This window comes from Erpetoichthys calabaricus, chromosome 11 (assembly GCF_900747795.2).
Source record: "Erpetoichthys calabaricus chromosome 11, fErpCal1.3, whole genome shotgun sequence".
Taxonomy (NCBI): Eukaryota; Metazoa; Chordata; class Cladistia; order Polypteriformes; family Polypteridae; genus Erpetoichthys; species Erpetoichthys calabaricus.
This window is the reverse complement of record NC_041404.2, coordinates 16,197,368-16,216,288: the sequence shown is the minus strand read 5'-3', so window position 1 is coordinate 16,216,288 and position 18,921 is coordinate 16,197,368. Positions and strand designations below refer to the sequence as shown.

The window sequence follows — 18,921 nt, the reverse complement described above, 5'->3', positions numbered from 1 at the left end:
CATCTATGTTGTGGAGCCAGAGCATGTATGGTAACATTAGGCACCCACCTTCCCCTTGTCTTTTCAGATTTTATGCCATAGTTAGAAAAAAGTGGTATTGGCTGGTAACCTACTGAAGTAAAGAAAATAGAGCCCAGCAAGTACGCTTTTCTCCACTTATATATATAAATTTATATGCCTCTGATGCAGACATCTTTTTGTCATCATTCACAACATAAATGAAACAAAATCATTAATGAGCCATGCCTTAAGCATCCACAGGCATAAATAGTAAACACCACTCTGACCAATCTAAAAGGCCATTACTTTACATACAGCCGAAAATCAGGTCTGAGTAGCTAATCTAAAATTATTTACATTTTATCATGTGCATTAATTGCCCTTGCTTTCATAACCTTGTTATTTCAAACTTTCCACTGGTTTAGGTTTACATTGTAATAGCAGCTGAAATCTTCTGCGGTTTGTGTTAATAAAGGTTGCAAGTAATTTAAAAACTGATTCACTTTTTCTAAATGGTTTGTGTACAGATATCCTATTATCCTGAAGTACCATCCTTTAGCAGTAGTTTCAAGACATGTGGACAGTATGGTATACTTGTATTTAGTGGTCATTTCTTTAGAATGTGCAGATATTACGGTTATTTCTTCTTCATGAGTTGGTTATATTTTTCTCCTCTGTACCTGCCTTCATGCATAAAGCTATTGAATGCTATAGTAGCACACACTTGGAGCATTTCAGGCTGATTGAGATTAGGAGTGTAACCAAGCACAATGCAGGGGTGCCAACACATGCACACCCTTACTCATATGGGACAAGTTTACAGTCGCCAATCCAGTCTAACACACATGTCTTTGGAACATGGCAGCAAACAAGCATACCAAGAAAAAAGTATCATAAACCAGGGGAGAACATGTAAACTCCACATGATAACTATGAAAGAAACTGAACCCGGGTGTCTAAAGCTCAAAGGCAGCAGTAATAAGCACGATGCCACAATGACACCCAGCCTCCTTGTCTAAAGTACAGGTGAACCATTTTGAGTGAGGTTCACACAATAAAACACCTTGTGATAAGTAATCTCAAGTTTATTTATTCCTTTCTGCAGACTGCTAACCACAGCTTTTTTTGTTATCAGTAAAAATAAGTCATTTTATTTTTTTTTCCTTGTTCTCCAGGACTATACGCTGACAATGTATTTTCAACAAGCCTGGAGAGATAAGAGACTGTCATATTCTGAAATTCCACTCAATCTGACCTTGGATAACAGGGTTGCTGATCAGCTCTGGGTCCCGGACACCTACTTTCTCAATGACAAAAAGTCATTTGTACATGGAGTCACCGTGAAGAATCGAATGATACGGCTTCATCCTGATGGAACAGTTCTATATGGCTTACGGTAAGCAAATATGACTTCAGTATGTTGTTTTTGGCATTCTATTAATTCTACAAATATATTTGGTGGGGTTGAATATGATCAGATGTGCATATTATGAAGGGTTCTGAAGAACACTTCAATGTAAATTCATTCTATTACAGACTTTTGTAAAGATGTGGTGGAAGATATTTTTTACTTTAAAATATTTGTTTTCCGCGGAGGCTCCTTTCTTGGAAAAAGCTTGTCCTTTTTGATAGTTATCTCAGTGTCACCAGTAATCCCAGTCTTGGTAAGTTTAGGCAGAGTGGGCCGTGCTTCAGTGAGTGACAAGTAGATGGCAGTTGATGCAAATATTAATTTATTAGTTCATTAAACAAAGTGACAAATTAGACACATAAAAAAGAAAATTTTGCAAATAAGAAGAGAGTTCATCTAGTTCGTTTAGTGAGAATAAAGCTCATGCAGTTTGTTCTTAAATGACAGCTTCAATAACATGTTGGGATAATTAGTTAGACCATTAGACATTTAAAATATGTAAAGAGAAACTTAAGACAACTCAGCTACATTGGTTAGCTAACAAGCTTAGTTTTTTCCATGGCCCATCCATGTACTTTAAAATTTGTCAGGTTTTTTGCTTCAGAGTTCAATGGCCCTTTTTGCAAAGAAGTGCTTCTTGGATTCTGTTTAGTCTGCATTTACTTTTAATCACGTGATTATGATTTTGGGAATTTTAAAGACCTGGATAAGGTCATTACAGTGGCCTTCTCAGGTCAAAACCTTACATTTATTAGCAGTGCCATTTATAGCCTTTTTATGCCCCTAAACAGTCTAACTATTTAGTGCCCACATCCCACTTTATCTTTTATGCATGAGTTGGATGAGAACTCTAACTGGCCACAAGGCTCCAAGTGGTCGTTTAGGCCTGGAAGTGGCCCTGTTCCTTAGCTGGTAATATTATGATGTTCCTTTTGGTCCAGTAGTGCACTTGGCTATTGTTCTCTGCACATCCCTTACACAGGAGCGATTAGGTCTTTCTTGTTGCAGATTCTTACTACCTAGTATACAGCTTTAGATTTATTTATGCATTTTATTTTGGTGTTAGATAAATTATATCTCCTGGATACACACTGAAGCTGTGAACACCTTAAGCTATGAGCCTATGAAGTATTCATGGTTCAAAGACAAGGGCACCAAGCACTCTAATACACTCAGGATTTGGTTGTTGAATCAGAAATGCACTTGAGCAAACATTTTGGTGATGCTATGTGGTGGTCAGTACTGTAAGTAATACTCCAAATGTAGACTACTTGACACATTGTGAATAACCTTTCTGGTTTTCTAAAATCTAAGATAATTTTTAGCTTTCCCTGATTGCTTCCAACATTTTGTGGTAAATATGGAGTTTTGCTTGAGATGAACACCGAAGCTCTCTTTTTCTAACCCCTAGTAGTCAGGCTTCTATTTATTACATAACATTCATGACATTATCATGCCTGTTTAATCCAGTTTAGGGTTATAAGGTGGCCAGAGTCTATCCCAGCAGAACTAGGCACAGAGCAAGGAACAGCACAGGATAGGATAACAGTTCATTGCATGGCTAATTTTTTAAAGCACTCTCACTAGCTCAGAAACAGTTAACCTAACCTGTACCTCTTAAGGGATATGTCAGGAAAACTACCTTGTACCTAGTGGAAAACACACGAAAACGAAATTGGAACCCACAATGTGGCCCTGTGAGGAAGAGCGCTAACCACTGCACCACCATACCACACAGCATGTATTTAATGTATATTTAATACTATTTAGGTTAGTGGCCAGCAGTGTAAGTTTTCTCAGAATACTTTATTTATTCTAATTACATAAAATCATCCAATTTAGGTTTATTGGTTAGTCTAAATTGGCCTTTTATGAGTAAGTGTGGGTGTGTGTGAGTGTGCACTGTGAAGAACTGACAGTTCAACAAAGATTCAACAAAGAGCCTGCCTTCAGGGTCCCTGTGACCCTATAATAAAGTAAGCCCCTTTGTAAGATTGATAGATTGATGGAAGAGTATGAGTGTTTAGGGGTTACGTGTCTCAGAGCTTCAGAGTCCTGGTTTTAAATCCTGCATCCCGTCTCTGTCTATGTGAAGCTTTCACATTCTCTCCATGTCTGCATGTGTTTTTCTACAAATATTCAAATTTTTTCTCACTCATACCAAAGACTTGTGAATCAGATCCTGATTGGATCTATTCGGGTTTGATGCAGAACTATTGTGAATGATATCCCAGTGTTCAGTGAGTCCCTAAATGAAAAGCGTTTCAAATTACTTCAAAAGCAATTATTAATATTTATGAGACCTCAGAGCTAATTACGAAGAGAGTATGATTGAAATGTCTCTCTTCAGCAAAAATTTCATGTTGTATATTCTTTAAAGGGGCTGTAAAGGCTGAAAATGATTTGTAGATTTTGAATATGTGCACAGTTGCCCCTCTGCAGTCAGAAATCTAGCTTTTTAAGTCTTCCTGCCGCTTTTGCCAGTTTGTTCTTACAATGTTCTGACTGATTGTGAAGAAATTCATAGTGTGATTTTAGAAAGCTACCCAAATTAACTTTTATTGAAACAAGCATAAGTCCACTTCTAAGAACATCAAGTTAATTTCAAATTAAGTTTAATGTCATTTGTACGTAGTGTGTATAGTAGAAGGCAGTTCTTCCTTGCTTGTCTCCTCAGAAAAGTCAATAGCAATACAGTACCAACAAAAGACACATATACAAAAAAGTATACGTAGCCTGCAACATACATACATACATCTTCCAAACCAGCTTTATTCTGAGGAGGGTCACCCTATAATATAGGGTGACCTCTAGAGGGCATAACTAAGACTCAAACACCAGACAAAATGACACCAACACAGTCTTGGGTTCAAAAGACAGTATTTTTTATTTACAATAAGTACCGTCAAAGGTTCTGTCTTCAAGCAGATGAAATACAATTTAATTATAATTATTTTTCCTCATTCCTTCCACTCCACCCATGAAAGTCCACTTCCGCCCGACTCCAAATCCCCAGAGGTGAGGTAATTTCTTTTATGTTGAACCTGGGAGTATCTCCATTGCTTTGACACTGCACCCAGGAGGAACATCTAGGTCAGGCTGAATCTCCATGAAGAATTTCTCCCACCAGCACCTCCTAGCGGCACCCTGAGATCCGAACAGGGCTGTCTTTCTGTAACTGTGAGTCCCATTCAACCCTGTTCAAACTGGGGCCGTGCCAGAGGAGCAGCACCACCTGTCATGTTGGGGTATGAGCAGTTGGCAACTTCTACCAGTCCACCCATTATTTCTTCCCCCCAACTGCGAAAGGGAATGGGAACAATCCTTGCTATGGTGTGCTTCCAATCACGTGGTTCATTCATAATGGCCTCCCAAATGGTTAAGGTATCGCTCCCATCAGCCAGGATGCCAGTATATACCACTACATCAGGAAGTGCTGCCGGAAGAGAATCCGGGCGCACCTGGAGTACTTCTGGGTGCCCATGCAGCACTTCTGCCACACCAGGAAGTGCTGCTAGAAGATCTTCAGGGGCCACCTGGAGGGCTTCTGGGCGCAATATAAAAGAGGCCGCCTTACTCCATTCAAGGAGTATATATACCGAACCCAACAATATTAAAATCACTGACAGGTGACATGAATAACTTTGACTACCTTGTTACAATGGCTCGTTACAAAGGGCAGGCATAAGTATCTGAGCAACTTTGACCAAAATGGGCCAAATTGTAATGGATAGAGGACTGGGTCAGAGCATCTCCAAAATGACTGGTCTTGTGGGTGTTCCTGGTATGCATTATTTAGTAGGTACAAAAAGTGGCCCAAGGAAGGATAACTGGTGAAATGGAGACAGAGACATGGCCATCCAAGACTCTTTAATGTGCATGAAGAGCGAAGTCTAGCCAATCTGGTCTGAGTAGCACTAATTGCTGAAAAACGTAACGTTGGCCATGACAGAAAGTTGTCAGAACAAACAGTGCATCACAGCATGCTGCAGATGGGAATGTTTAGTCACAGACTGGTCAGAGAGCCCATGTTAACCCCTGTCCAGTGCCAAAAGCTTCTAAAATAGGTGCATGAGCATGAGAACTGGGTCATGGAGCAATGGAAGAAGGTGGCCTGGTCTGATGAATAATGTTTTCTTTTAGATCATGTGGATGGCTCTGTGCATGTGGGTCATACACCTTGGGGAAGAGATGGTAGCAGAGTACACAATGGAAAGAAGGCAAGCCGGCAGAGGCAATGTGATGCTCTAGGCAATGTTCTATTGGGAAACTTTGTTTCTTTTCCTTCATGTAGAAGCTACTTTGACATGTAACACCTACTTGAAGAATATTGCAGACCATGCACACCCCTTCATGACAACATTATTCACTGATAGCTATTGCCTCATCCAGCAGTGATAAAGCACCCTGCCACGCTGCAGAAATTGTTCAGGAGTGGTTTTAGGTACATGACAAAGAGTTCAAAGTGTTGACTTCAAATTCGTCCAAATTCCCCAGATCTCAATCTATCGGTGAGATGTGCTGGAAAAACAAGTCTCAGACCCCAATCTCCAGACACAACTACACAGACAAAAAGAAATAGGGGAAATCCATGCTAACCACAGGTTTTGTTTCTCTGGCTTCACTTATCCGCTGTTATAAAAGTATAACCCAGTCTGAAGCATCCACAATCAAAGTGCACTTATTCACATTCATGCAAAGTAGAAAAAAATTCTGAGTGGCCTGGTACGCAGCAGCTGCAACACGTGAGACAGATCTGTGTTTGCAGCTGCACATATGCAACACTGAATGGATAAATGTGTGTTGACCTAGCACCGAAAGGTATGGGTAAGTTATTGAATAATATTCATTATGGAAACCAGGGCTTTTAATTGTTCCCCATTAACAAGGAATTCCCAGTAAGTGTGGGTCGTTACCTTGCACTGATTAAGTCCCTGCCCTTTGTACATACCACCCGTTGCTACATTTGATGATTTAGTGAGGTCCTTAGATAGGCCCTGCCTCTGTCGCTCATGGCCTCTGGCGGAGAGCCAAGAAGACAATCGACCTTGACTATTTATTTTGTCATTATACAATTAATTTAGTCCAGTTTGCAGACATCTATTTTCTCTTTGACATTAAAGAGTTTTTCGGTTGATTAATGTCAAAAAAGCCAAATTAAACTGGCTCTGATCAAATGCTGTGTAACAATAAAACGTGAAGACTTCCAAGAGGTGAATACTTTATATAGACAATACATACACACACACACACACACACACACACACACACTATTTTTCACATACATTTTTAGAACATTTTGCTACCTGTCAGTTTCAATTTTCTTTTAAATACTCAATACTCTACAGAAAAATGCAGCATGGACCGTTAGCCTTACTTGTTTAAAAGAAAAACAACAACAACATTCTTGCACAACGCAATCTAAAAGCAAATACTTAGCATGTTCAAACTAAAAGAGACTACTAATCATTCAGAATGTGCATTTTATGTAAAAAAAAGTGTCCACTATGTATATTTAGTGAATTAATAAATTACACATTGGTTTGACTTACAAATAGCATTACAAATGGCTGTTTTTTGCTTTGCACTTTGCTTTGCACTCTTTGTTGCTAAAATAGACTGCAGCCCCTTGTGACCTTGAAGTGGGTTAAGCTGGTTTTTAAATGGATGGATGGATTTTTAATGCAATGTCAAAATCTGACGTCCATTCAGTAAGCTCACACACACACGTGACACACACAAAGAAGAAAATGACAGAAGAAAATCTGGTTAAAATTTAAAATGCCTAAAGGTGGTAGTTTAAAATTACATTTCAAAATAATGAAGGGGGATCATATGAAGGTAATAATTTGAAAATAATTTATAATAAAAAAGCCCATTTTTATTATTCAGTAAGAGTTATTTCGCGAGTACATTTGCCTAGTAGTTCAGCTGAATTTAGGGAATTGTAAGGCACAACTTCATTTGGTTAGACAGTTATATTGTGCTGTGATATTTGTTTTTTCTTTATCATTCCTGCATATTTTAAAAATTGTGCTGGGTGCCAGATTTCTGAATTTGTAATGAATTCTCTCATTCACCTTGCTCACAATTTTAGGATTGAAGGTCTGGTATCAAGCTGGTAATTAGTAACGTTGCTTTTTATGGCTCTCTGCTTACTCATACAACTCGCTAAGTATTTTAAGTTACGTGCAAAGCGATATTTAAAACTTTTGCATTACTTTTTAATGAGCTACTCCTAAAATATGAATTACACAACAGGGTTTGTTTTTGCTTTTGGTATAAAGAAAAAGAAAAGGATAACAAACCCAAAAATGTTACAGCCTGTCATACTAGGCATGCTTTCTAATCTCTGTTGATTATTAATATACCAATGACAGAAGTGACAGGTTTTCTCAAATAAAATAAAAGAAAAATGCATCCAATTAGTTTACATGCAATGCTTTCCAAAACTTACACAGAGATCTAGCATTAATTTGCTGTCGGCTGCGTGCCGGCTATGTTATGTACCCTGAATGGTACTTCATTTATTTAGCCAACCTAGTTTGATGCTGTTTTTATTCAATGCTTTTCTGATTGCCCGAGAAAGCAAGCACTAAGACACTTGTCAAAAACTAATTTTGATAAGAGAATGGAAATATTATGTGTCACTTAGTTACAGTAACAGTAAAAACAATAATAATGATAATAGTACAACATTACATTCTCAAAATCCTACTCAGGGTTGCCTGGTAGTATTGGGGGTAAGGAATGGGGCCTCATTGCACTACAGTACCAATTTGTAAGTGCCAATTAATCTAATAAGTGTTTGGGGGAAAGAACAACATAATTTTTTTTAAACATACTTAAAATAAATTCAAGGTTTTAGTGTGATGGAGCATATCAACAGGGCACCAGTCTAGTGCATGTGGTGAAGTGATGTGGCTGGAAAACCTACACAAACAGAGAGAGAACTTGAAAACTACATGGACAATGACCAGTAGCAGGATTTGAATGCTGAATCCACAAAGAAACAGTGCTACCTATTGTGCCACCTTCCCATCACTAATAATATTATTAAATTTAAATATTAAATTTGTGAATTTCCCCTTGGGATTAATAAAGTATCTATCTATCTATCTATCTATCTATCTATCTATCTATCTATCTATCTATCTATCTATCTATCTATCTATCTATCTATCTATCTATCTATCTATCTATCTATCTATCTATCTATCTATCTGTCAATTGTTCTCTGTTGTTTAAGTTTAGACTTTCTGATTAGTCATATTACTCGTATTGTGTGAATAATGAGTTATTTTTGTTAAGTCTTTTTAGATAAAGTCATCATGCTAAGTAATAATAAAGTTGCTACTCAGAGATTGTTCAATTTTTTATGATTTCTTTCCCTTTAATATTTCAGCAACTATAGTGGTGCAATGGTTAATGCTGCTACTTCACAGCTCCAGGGGTCTTGCTTTGAAACTTAGCTTGGGTGGTTGGTTTGCAGATTCTCCCTGTAACGGCATGTTTTATCTCTAGGTCCCCCTGATCTCCTTCCACATTCCAGAGATGTGCCTGTTAAGATGATTGGCAACTTTAAATTGGCCCTGTGTGGTTATGGTGCCCCACTGAGTATTGGTTTCTATTTTGTGCCTAGTGCTATTGTGATTTGCTTCAACGCACAGCAATTCTGTAATGGCATAAACAAATCCACAAAGATCAATAAATGAATAGATTTCTTAAACTAATAAAAACAAATAACAGACATCTTACATGGTGACTTGCTTTTTGTAGGACATCCCAAGGTGCAGGCTCATTTGCACAATTCTTAGTTTAGTTTTCCAAGAATGAGTGTGTAAATTGAAGGCGGATTTCAGTATATTAGTTCATTATTTGTAAGCTCCAGTAAATATTCCACTGTTAATCATTTTGGCAAACTAGTCATGATTTCCTATTTTCCTGTTAATCACCTATGTGCCATTAACCCACTAAGTACAAAGCAATAGAGACATTTTATAAAGGTCATATTTTTAATATTTTACACAGAGATTTATACCTCCATATTTAAAGTGCGATTGTGCAAAGGGTGCCAGTCCACTGCAGGGCCAACTTGCTCACACACCCACTTTCATGCTGAGCCAGTTTGGAATGACCAATTTACCAAACACCCAGATCCTTGCAAATGAGGGAGGAAATCACAGGCAGAACATGCAGACTTCACAGAGACAACACCCTGAATGGAACTTGATCCCAGGGTGCTGGAACTGTGCGGCAAAATTGCTAACCACTACACCTTATCATTCTTTCTCTTTCGCTCTGTGTTTTTTCCTCATACACATACCATATACAAATGTATATATGCAAGTAGTAAGAATGAAAGAGATTGTATTTTCTAATGGAATGCATAACATAGTTATCATGGTAGTACATATTAGAACAGAGAAGTTTGTACAATACTAATATCAACCATATGCGCTAAATAAGCACAATGCAGAACAGATAGAGACAATGAGGGCTCTGATTTCTTATATGACCTAGTTAATGTAATCTGTTTATATTACAGAATAAAAAAGTAACATAAACCACTAGGGGGCTCACCCTCTGCTTGCTTTGCTTGCCAACCCCCTGGCCTGCGTTATGCGCCAGCCACCTCACATCTCTGCCGCTCATGTTGTGAAGAGGGGGGCTGAATGCACCCCAAGGAGATGCGATCGCTCCTCCGAAACCCCCTCTTAAAAGGTGATACAATGGGAAACAAATAGTTTTTTTTTTTTTACCTCCTCTTTGCTTGATCAGCTGCTGGCTTGCTGCTGCTGTGCCGCATGATCTGCACCTTGCGTGACACTTCAAACATTTAAAAGCCTGCACAGCAGCTGTCCTACTCTTTGTCTTTTATTTCTGGTCCCAGGCATGGTTAAATCTCTTGGCACAAAGTCTTGTCTCACGGAACGTGAGTTCTTGATATTTTTTAGTTTATAATTTAAAAATGGAATAAGAATCTGAAAATCTAACAACATCACATTAAAGTTTGATACATTTTGAAAAGAATGATACCAAACATATATATGTAGGTTTTAAAATAAGCCTGATTTAAAGCGTGACAAAAAAATGACATAAAATTGTTAAAGCATATCGTAAGTAATATATAAGAAATGGAGATTGAACAGCATTAATATTTTACCTTTATTACAACAATGGGGAGCAATATATTTTCTTTTATAAGAGGTAAAAGATACTTTTATAGTAATAAATAATCATTTTTGATATCATCTTAGCAAGGAGGAAGTAAGGACAGCTATGAAGAGGATAAAAAACGGAAAGGCCGTTGGTCCAGATGACATACCTATGGAAGCATGGAGGTGTTTAGGAGAGATGGCAATGGAGTTTTTAACCAGATTGTTTAATGGAATCTTGGAAAGTAAGAGGATGCCTGAGGAGTGGAGAAGTGTACTGGTGCTGATATTTAAGAATAAGGGGGATGTGCAGAACTGTAGTAACTACAGGGGGATAAAATTGATGAGCCACAGCATGAAGTTATGGGAAAGAGTAGTGGAAGCTAGGTTAAGAAGTGAGGTGATGATTAGTGAGCAGCAGTATGGTTTCATGCCAAGAAAGAGCACCACAGATGCAATGTTTGCTCTGAGGATGTTGATGGAGAAGTTTAGAGAAGGCCAGAAGGAATTGCATTGCGTCTTTGTGGACCTGGAGAAAGCATATGACAGGGTGCCTCAAGAGGAGCTGTGTTATTGTCTGAGGAAGTCGGGAGTGGCAGAGAAGTACGTAAGAGTTGTACAGGATATGTATGAGGGAAGTGTGACAGTGGTGAGGTCTGCGGTAGGAGCAACGGATGCATTCAACGTGGAGGTGGGATTACATCAGGGATCGGCTCTGAGCCCTTTCTTATTTGCAATGGTGATGGACAGGTTGACAGACGAGATTAGACAGGAGTCCCCGTGGACTATGATGTTTGCTGATGACATTGTGATCTGTAGCGATAGTAGGGAGCAGGTTGAGGAGACCCTGGAGAGGTGGAGATATGCTCCAGAGAGGAGAGGAATGAAGGTCAGTAGGAACAAGACAGAATACATGTGTGTAAATGAGAGGGAGGTCAGTGGAATGGTGAGGATGCAGGGAGTAGAGTTGGCGAAGGTGGATGAGTTTAAATACTTGGGATCGACAGTACAGAGTAATGGGGATTGTGGAAGAGGGGTGAAAAAGAGAGTGCAAGCAAGGTGGAATGGGTGGAGAAGAGTGTCAGGAGTGATTTGTGACAGACGGCTATCAGCAAGAGTGAAAGGGAAGGTCTACAGGATGGTAGTGAGACCAGCTATGTTATATGGGCTGGAGACGGTGGCACTGACCAGAAAGCAGGAGACAGAGCTGGAGGTAGCAGAGTTAAAGATGCTAAGATTTGCACTTGGTGTGACTAGGATGGATAGGATTAGAAATGAGTACATTAGAGGGTCGGCTCAAGTTGGACGGTTGGGAGGCAAAGTCAGAGAGGCGAGATTGCGTTGGTTTGGACATGTGCAGAGGAGAGATGCTGGGTATATTGGGAGAAGGATGCTAAGGATGGAGCTGCCAGGGAAGAGGAAAAGAGGAAGGCCTAAGAGAAGGTTTATAGATGTGGTGAGAGAGGACATGCAGGTGATGGGTGTAACAGAGCAAGATGTAGAAGACAGAAAGATATGGAAGAAGATGATCTGCTGTGGCAACTCCTAATGGGAGCAGCCGAAAGAAGAAGAAGATCTACATAGTGTTAACAATTATTTTTCTACATATTTTTATGTATAGTCATGAGGCCACTGACTTGCAGTCAAAGATGCTACCATCTGTATTATTCTGCAGCCTCTGTAGACTAGTTGAGGAGTTCAGAAGTTCCAGACAAGGTGAAAGGGTTGTGTGAAAAGGATCCACAAAGCAGGTCCAGACCACAGATGAGGCTTATCCCGAGTCAGCCAGCCCTCCAACTACTACCTGCATGCTGCAGCCTACACGGGACTAAAAAAATGGGAACCTGGCTTAGAAGTTCAAAATGTATACTAAAGTTCCAAATTTAACAAAAATGCCTTACAAGAGACAGAAACCATGAAAATGCTGCACTTATACAGACAATGGAAATTGCAATCCTTATAAAAGAATATCTATTAAGAAAAATTGAAAAACAAACAAAAGTAGTGAAAAATAAGGCAAAAAGGGTTTGCCAAAAAAGTAATCTGGTGAACAAGTCCCAACACACTATCCAATATCAAAATTCAATATACACAAGCTGGAAAAAATTGACAAAAAACACTAAAAAGAAAAACAACAGTTTAGTCTCCAAATATAAACTAAATGCTCCAGTTCTATGGTCACAAATACACCCTGGCTGTAACACAACACCAGGACTAAGATAAATGTGAAACATCATATGTGTTTTCTCAGATTTCTTACATGATTAGGTTTTTCTAGACCTCAGGCCCACGAGATTGCTCCAATAGTTAAAAAAGGTTTCATTAGGTTGTCTAAAATTAGCCAAAAAACTTTTTCCAGCTTTATATTATACATACATATACAATGCCTTCAGAAAGTATTCAGAGCCTTGTACACTTTATACATCTTGTTATGGGGCAGGCCTATGCTAAAGTTATTTAAATTAATTTTTCCTCATCAAAAAAATGCAATACCCAAGAATGACAAAGGATTTTTGGAATTTTTAAATATGTATTAAAAATAAAAAATTGAAATATCGCATTGATGCAAGTATTCAGACCCATTGCTATGACACTTGAAATATGGATCATGTACATCCCATTCTATTGATCTTCACTGAAATGTTTCTACAGCTTTCTTAGAGTCCACCTATGGTCAGTATAATCAATTAGACATAAATAATAAAGGCAAACACCTGTCTATAGAAGAACCCACAGCTGACAAAGTATATCAGAGCAAAAACCAAGCCATAAGGTTGAAGGAATTGTCTACTGACCATAGAGACAGGATTGTGTCAAGGCACAGATCAGCGGAAGGCGGCATTAAACGTTTTCAAGAGTACAGTGTTATGAAGTATGAGTCCCAACAGTTCCAAAAACAATAATTCCCATTAGGGGTATTTACCATCAAAACCCTGGCTAGATAAGAGTGCAAATGCAAGATCTTTAAAAAATAATGGAGTTTTACTCTCACAAAATGCTCTGTTACACTGTAAAGCCCAGAAGAGCACAAACGGTATAAAGGAGCTGCAAACAAAGGCAAGGCAATCCAAGTGATTGAAGTTAAAATATATAATCTAAGGTGTAGTCAAAAAACACAGTTCATGTTCAAAATATCCAAAAAAAAAAGTCAAAAGCACAGAAAAACCACTGTAACTCACCAAAACTCCTAATTTCATTTGAATGAACAGCCAGGAACTGTGGGAGACCCACCAGATTTATAAGGTAGAGGGCAGTTCCTGGCAGTGATTAGCAGGTGGCTCAACAAAGAACAAATGTACATAGAACAAGAGTTAGGGGAGGAACCCTGGCTAGATATAACACACAGAGCCTCCATAATTCTTAAATTGAAGTAGTTTAGAACAACCTTAACTCTTCCAAGAGCTGGCTGCCTGGCCAAACCGAGAAAGAGCAGGGCCATGGTAGAAAAGGTGATCAGAAATTTGTAAAATCCGGTTATTGCTTTGTCATTTTGGGGTATGAGTGTTGCTTCATGGGGAAATAAATAATTTTAAGTTATTTTAGTGTAAGGCTGCAACATAATAATAATAAAATGTATAGAAAGTGAAGGGGTCTGAATACTTTCTTAAAGCACCGTATATATGTACATGCATATTTTAAATAAACTATGTTCTTAATTTCTACCTTTGTGACTGAAACAGCTAAGAAGCTACACTTTAGATTGTAAAAACAACTTAGTTTATTGAACATCATTCAGAATGAACAATGTAGTTGTACTTCACATTTGTTCCAGCTATTTTCCTTTGGTCCTGTACTTTTAATGCAGTAATCATTCATACTGTTGTAGTGTCCTCTGATGAGCTGGTGCCCCTTTCACAGGGTTGTTTCCTGTACTGGTTTACAGGCTCTAAGCATATTCAGTTAAGAAGCTTCATTAAAGAGGTGGTTAGATAGTGTTTATGGTATAGTCTAAATGGCTGTTGCACAGATTTAAAATCATCAGAGTAGTCAGATTCATTCAGCTCAACATTCATTTTCTTTCTACTATTCCATCTGTTTTCTGCCATTTAGCATCTGGAGCGAGCTGCTGCTTGTGCAGTATGTTGTCATCATGCCATGCTGTTAGATCTTTTACATCATAGTTGTCTATGGTGATGCTGCCTGTGTTAGATTGTAATCTACTGGAGACCTCGATGCTAGGTTAGCACAGATTTTTGCTTATGTTCTGCTCCTATTATTGGCCAATCACTAGATAGAAATTAGATTTTAATAATAAGAGTTACCACTGTCTATTGCTTTGTTCCAAAACACTTCAACAAAATGAATATATTGTGTTAACAATGGTGGTGATTGGGTATCAAACGATAATTATTACGCATGGCAACATTTAAAATGAAAGCTTTTATAATCAAAATTATTAAGAGCAGTAGTGCAATACACAAAATATAGTTCATTATGTGTCCCCAAAAATAAAAAGGAAGAAATATAAATGGTGCATTTTACTGGGTCATAATAGCAAATTAAACAATTTTCAAATTTAGTTAAAAAGAAATTTTTGACAAAATAGAAGAATTTTTTTTATTATAGGATGCTTTGGAATCATTAAACTCTTGGAAATTCAGTACAATAAAATTCTAACCATTGTTTTTATCCCGATTTTATGTTTTTATGTTTTTTTTTCATTTAAAGAAATATTTTTACATTGGCTTGTGTTTGTAATTGTTAGCATTTTTAAAATAGATGCATGACCTAATAAACTGTTTTTTTAAGTGTGCTAATTTTAATATTGGTTCATAATAATGTTAACTGGCAACTTTTCCACAGCTGATTGTTGATTGGATATGATTTTGCTAAGACCATGAAACTTGACTATGCCTGTTCATGAAATAAATGGTGTATAATGGTGTATAACGCTGAAAACAAATGCTTCCTTCTTTCAGTTATTCTATTATACATTTTTGAATATATGATGTTAAACTGACCTAGTATCAGTAAACACGTGTGTATGAGTGTACAGGACCTTCTGATGGTGAGGCCAGGGTAGGCTCCAGCTCTCTGCAACCCTAAAATTAATAAGCATGGTTGGAGATGAATAAACTTATGGATTAGAGAAAGAACAGTGGCATGGTGGTATAGTGTTTAACTCTGCTACTTCACAGCTTCCAGGGCAGGGTCTGAGTCCTGATTAGTTTGCAATTTGTGTGATGTTTGCATGTTCTCCTTGTGTTTTCCTCAGTTTTCAGTGATATCCAAAACATGTGTGTGTTAAGTAAGTTGGAACCAGGAAATGCCTTCAGTCTGGGTGTGTGCCTGAGTCATGAGTCCAGAGACGGGCAGACATGATATAGAAATTCCTGCCTGCAGTCTAGAATGTTTTAGCAAATACCTGGTATGCATTTTCCTTTTATGTTTTGTCTGTTAAGCTGACATGGTTGATGGCAAAGTGGTTAGCGCTGTCACTTCACAGCCTAAGGAGACTGGGGTCAAATCCCAAATGTGATTATTGTCTTTGAGGAATTTGTACATCTGGCTCAGCGCAGAGTTTACTGTAGAATGGCCAGTAGGGGGTGTGCGGCCAGTTACTCGAAGGGCTGTGACTGTGTCTGTTATTGACCCTCCAGAGGTTTATTTTCTTCACTTATGCTCATGACTGGAGTTTTTGTTTTCCTGTTTTTGATCTGTCAAAAGGCCATATCTCAAAAGTTAATTAATGGACAGATATTGCTGGGCTCTATTTATGTTAATCAGTTTCATGCTACTATGTTTTCCCTGCCTGTATTCACAGATCTGTGTCTTCATGTCTTCATGTAATTAGTAATTCACAGAGTTTTTACCTGTGAACTTGTCAGAGTGTTTCCTATGCCTGCAGTCATTGAGGAGCACTATGTAAAAATAAACTGAATATCGGACATGGTTACAGAGGATAAGTGAATAGATGATATGAAATTTTGTATGATTATTGATAAGTAAGTACTGTAGAATTATTACTGCTTAAACAAAAATGTACACATTTGTGTTTATGTTCAATTTAGCTATTTTGTTTAATAGATGCTTTAGCATTTTTATGTTTTTGATAATACTCCTCAAAAGTGAGAGTCATTTTAGCATTTAAATGATCTTATAATTTAACTGACTACTTCAAAGTGTCAGGTGAACCATAAAAGATCTGGTGAAGCATTTCAGACAAACAAGACGAATCCAATATCATCAAACAAACTGCATAATGTTTAAAAAGGAAAAGTCCTCATTCATCTCACAGTCAGCTATGTCACTTCTCTGCCTATAGACATAACTGTCATTAAGGTCCTGTCAGGCTAACATGGACAAGTGCTAACCACACTTTAATTTTATGTTACTACACAAATCAATGTATCCATGCACTTCAAGTAAAACAGCATCTGTTTAACAGCCCATAACTATAATGACCGTAAAACTATTTTGCGTATATTTATTTACATGCAGAAAGGCACCTAGTGTTGTGTTTCATTTTGTAAATGAATGTAACATCTCAGATCAGCTCTGGCATTTTTGCAGATCACAACTAGGGAAATGAAGGTCAACAAAGAGATCAGCTGGTAACAAGAAAACAGGAGAGATGATCATCCAGGAAAGCACGCCCTATTCATATTTACATTTCTAGTTACAAACATAGCAGACATGGTTATCTGAAGTGACTTATGAAAGAGGACAACATAATGGAGTAACGGTCTGGGCTCTGTTTTGAAACAAGTGTTGCAGGACAGGTTACAAAATTGGCCATCACAAGTGAAGAATGCTTGATCAAACAGAGCACACAAAACTAGTATATATTTTCTTAGCTACAAAAAAATCTAGCATTCAAACCATTATTAATCAGAAAGAGATTCATATCTACAGTGAATCAATCCCACCATCTTTCAATGCATTACTTAAACCTGGTCTATAATATAATTTTAATAAAGGTTTGTTTACAACTGACCATAATGGAAACACATTAGGAAATTAATATACACATTTCAAAAAGTTTACAATTTATGAAAATGCTTTTTTTAGCTGTGTTCAAATATAATGTTCTTACAGGCAGTTGCCATGTGTTACAATGTAGACGTAGGTAAAAATGTATTATTATTTAAAACATTTTTCTGTGTTCCCCATATTCATTTTGGACATTTTTGGTATTAATATTTTGTTCAAGTCAAATCATTACAATTAATTATAGTTTATAATTTTGGTGTTTTTCTTTATTTAATCTACAATTTTGTTGTTCTTGTGGGTGCCGCCATTTTGATAGTCCAATTGCCGGAACACTATTCCTAATTGCTAGGGTCCACGTTTCTGGAAATCATACAAAGTTATGTTACAAGCACAGCTTTATAAGGTAATAACATGGATCTATTCATCTCCAGAAATGTGGATAAATTAGAGAGCTTTGTGCAAATTGTTATAGAGAATCCTGGGCTTGTCAACTTTAACAATCAATTTTAACTTAGTCTTTTGGTTAGCATTTGTGCTTTGGCAACAGTTAATTGAATACCTGGTTTACAGCTCTTTTCTGTCCGTAGACATTTGATTCAAATGCATGTCTGTTTAAAATTTCAAAACTTCTCTTTGCTGCAGCAGTACACCATTTCAGTCTACTTATCTGCACGAAACAACTGGGCTCCTGGTGGACCAATTTTGTTTAAATTTGGCACACTTATACCACATGAAAATTTGTCAGAAAAGTTACATTTTCACAGTGATATCTTGAATATAGCATGCTGTACACTTATTTAAAATTTCAAACTCTGTCTTAAAACAGAGAACAATTCTGTGCGACTTCAAATATGGACGAATTTACTGTTCACATATACAGTACCTTAGGGGTACACCTGCTCTCCATCATGGTCCAACATTTTTAGTTTGAGTTTTCAAAAGGGATTTTTAACTCTATTTGGAATGTCGTTCAAAAATATTTAAAAAATCTGAACTAGAATTAGTCACACAACCTTCACAATCAACATCTAACAAGAGGTGAGCAATCAATGTAATTTTTACATCGCTTGAATAGGATTCTGCTGTCTACGAGAGCCATTGAGCCACCACAAGCCTATTTAGGTTACCTTTTTTAACTACATGGCATTGTAAAGTACTGTTAAAAAGCGTGCATTTAATGTAGTCTACTAATACATTTAGCTGCAATCTATTGTCACTTCTATTTTTGTATAAGACTCACTGTCACACAAATATGTAATAAATGAAAATGTGATAAATAACTCTTTGATAAAGCAATTAAAAAGTCAATTAACTAAGTCTCCAAACACACCTGAATAGTATGCCATGTGTACATTTTCTAACTTGTTTCATTTATATTAAATATCTGCCACCCAGTGACTTTTGGGCTGCAAAAATATG

At 37.5% G+C, this 18,921-nt stretch overlaps 1 protein-coding gene across 2 annotated transcripts in view; it reads left to right on the top strand.

The window, feature by feature from the left end:
- The window catches only part of LOC114660203 (gamma-aminobutyric acid receptor subunit beta-2), a 326,416-nt gene that overhangs the window by 148,504 nt on the left and 158,991 nt on the right, over nt 1–18,921 (top strand). For both annotated transcript variants that reach the window (XM_028812740.2, XM_028812739.2), the window contains exon 4: nt 1,176–1,396. In XM_028812740.2, coding sequence (XP_028668573.1) covers nt 1,176–1,396 — 221 coding nt within the window. The remainder of the gene's footprint in view (nt 1–1,175; nt 1,397–18,921) is intronic.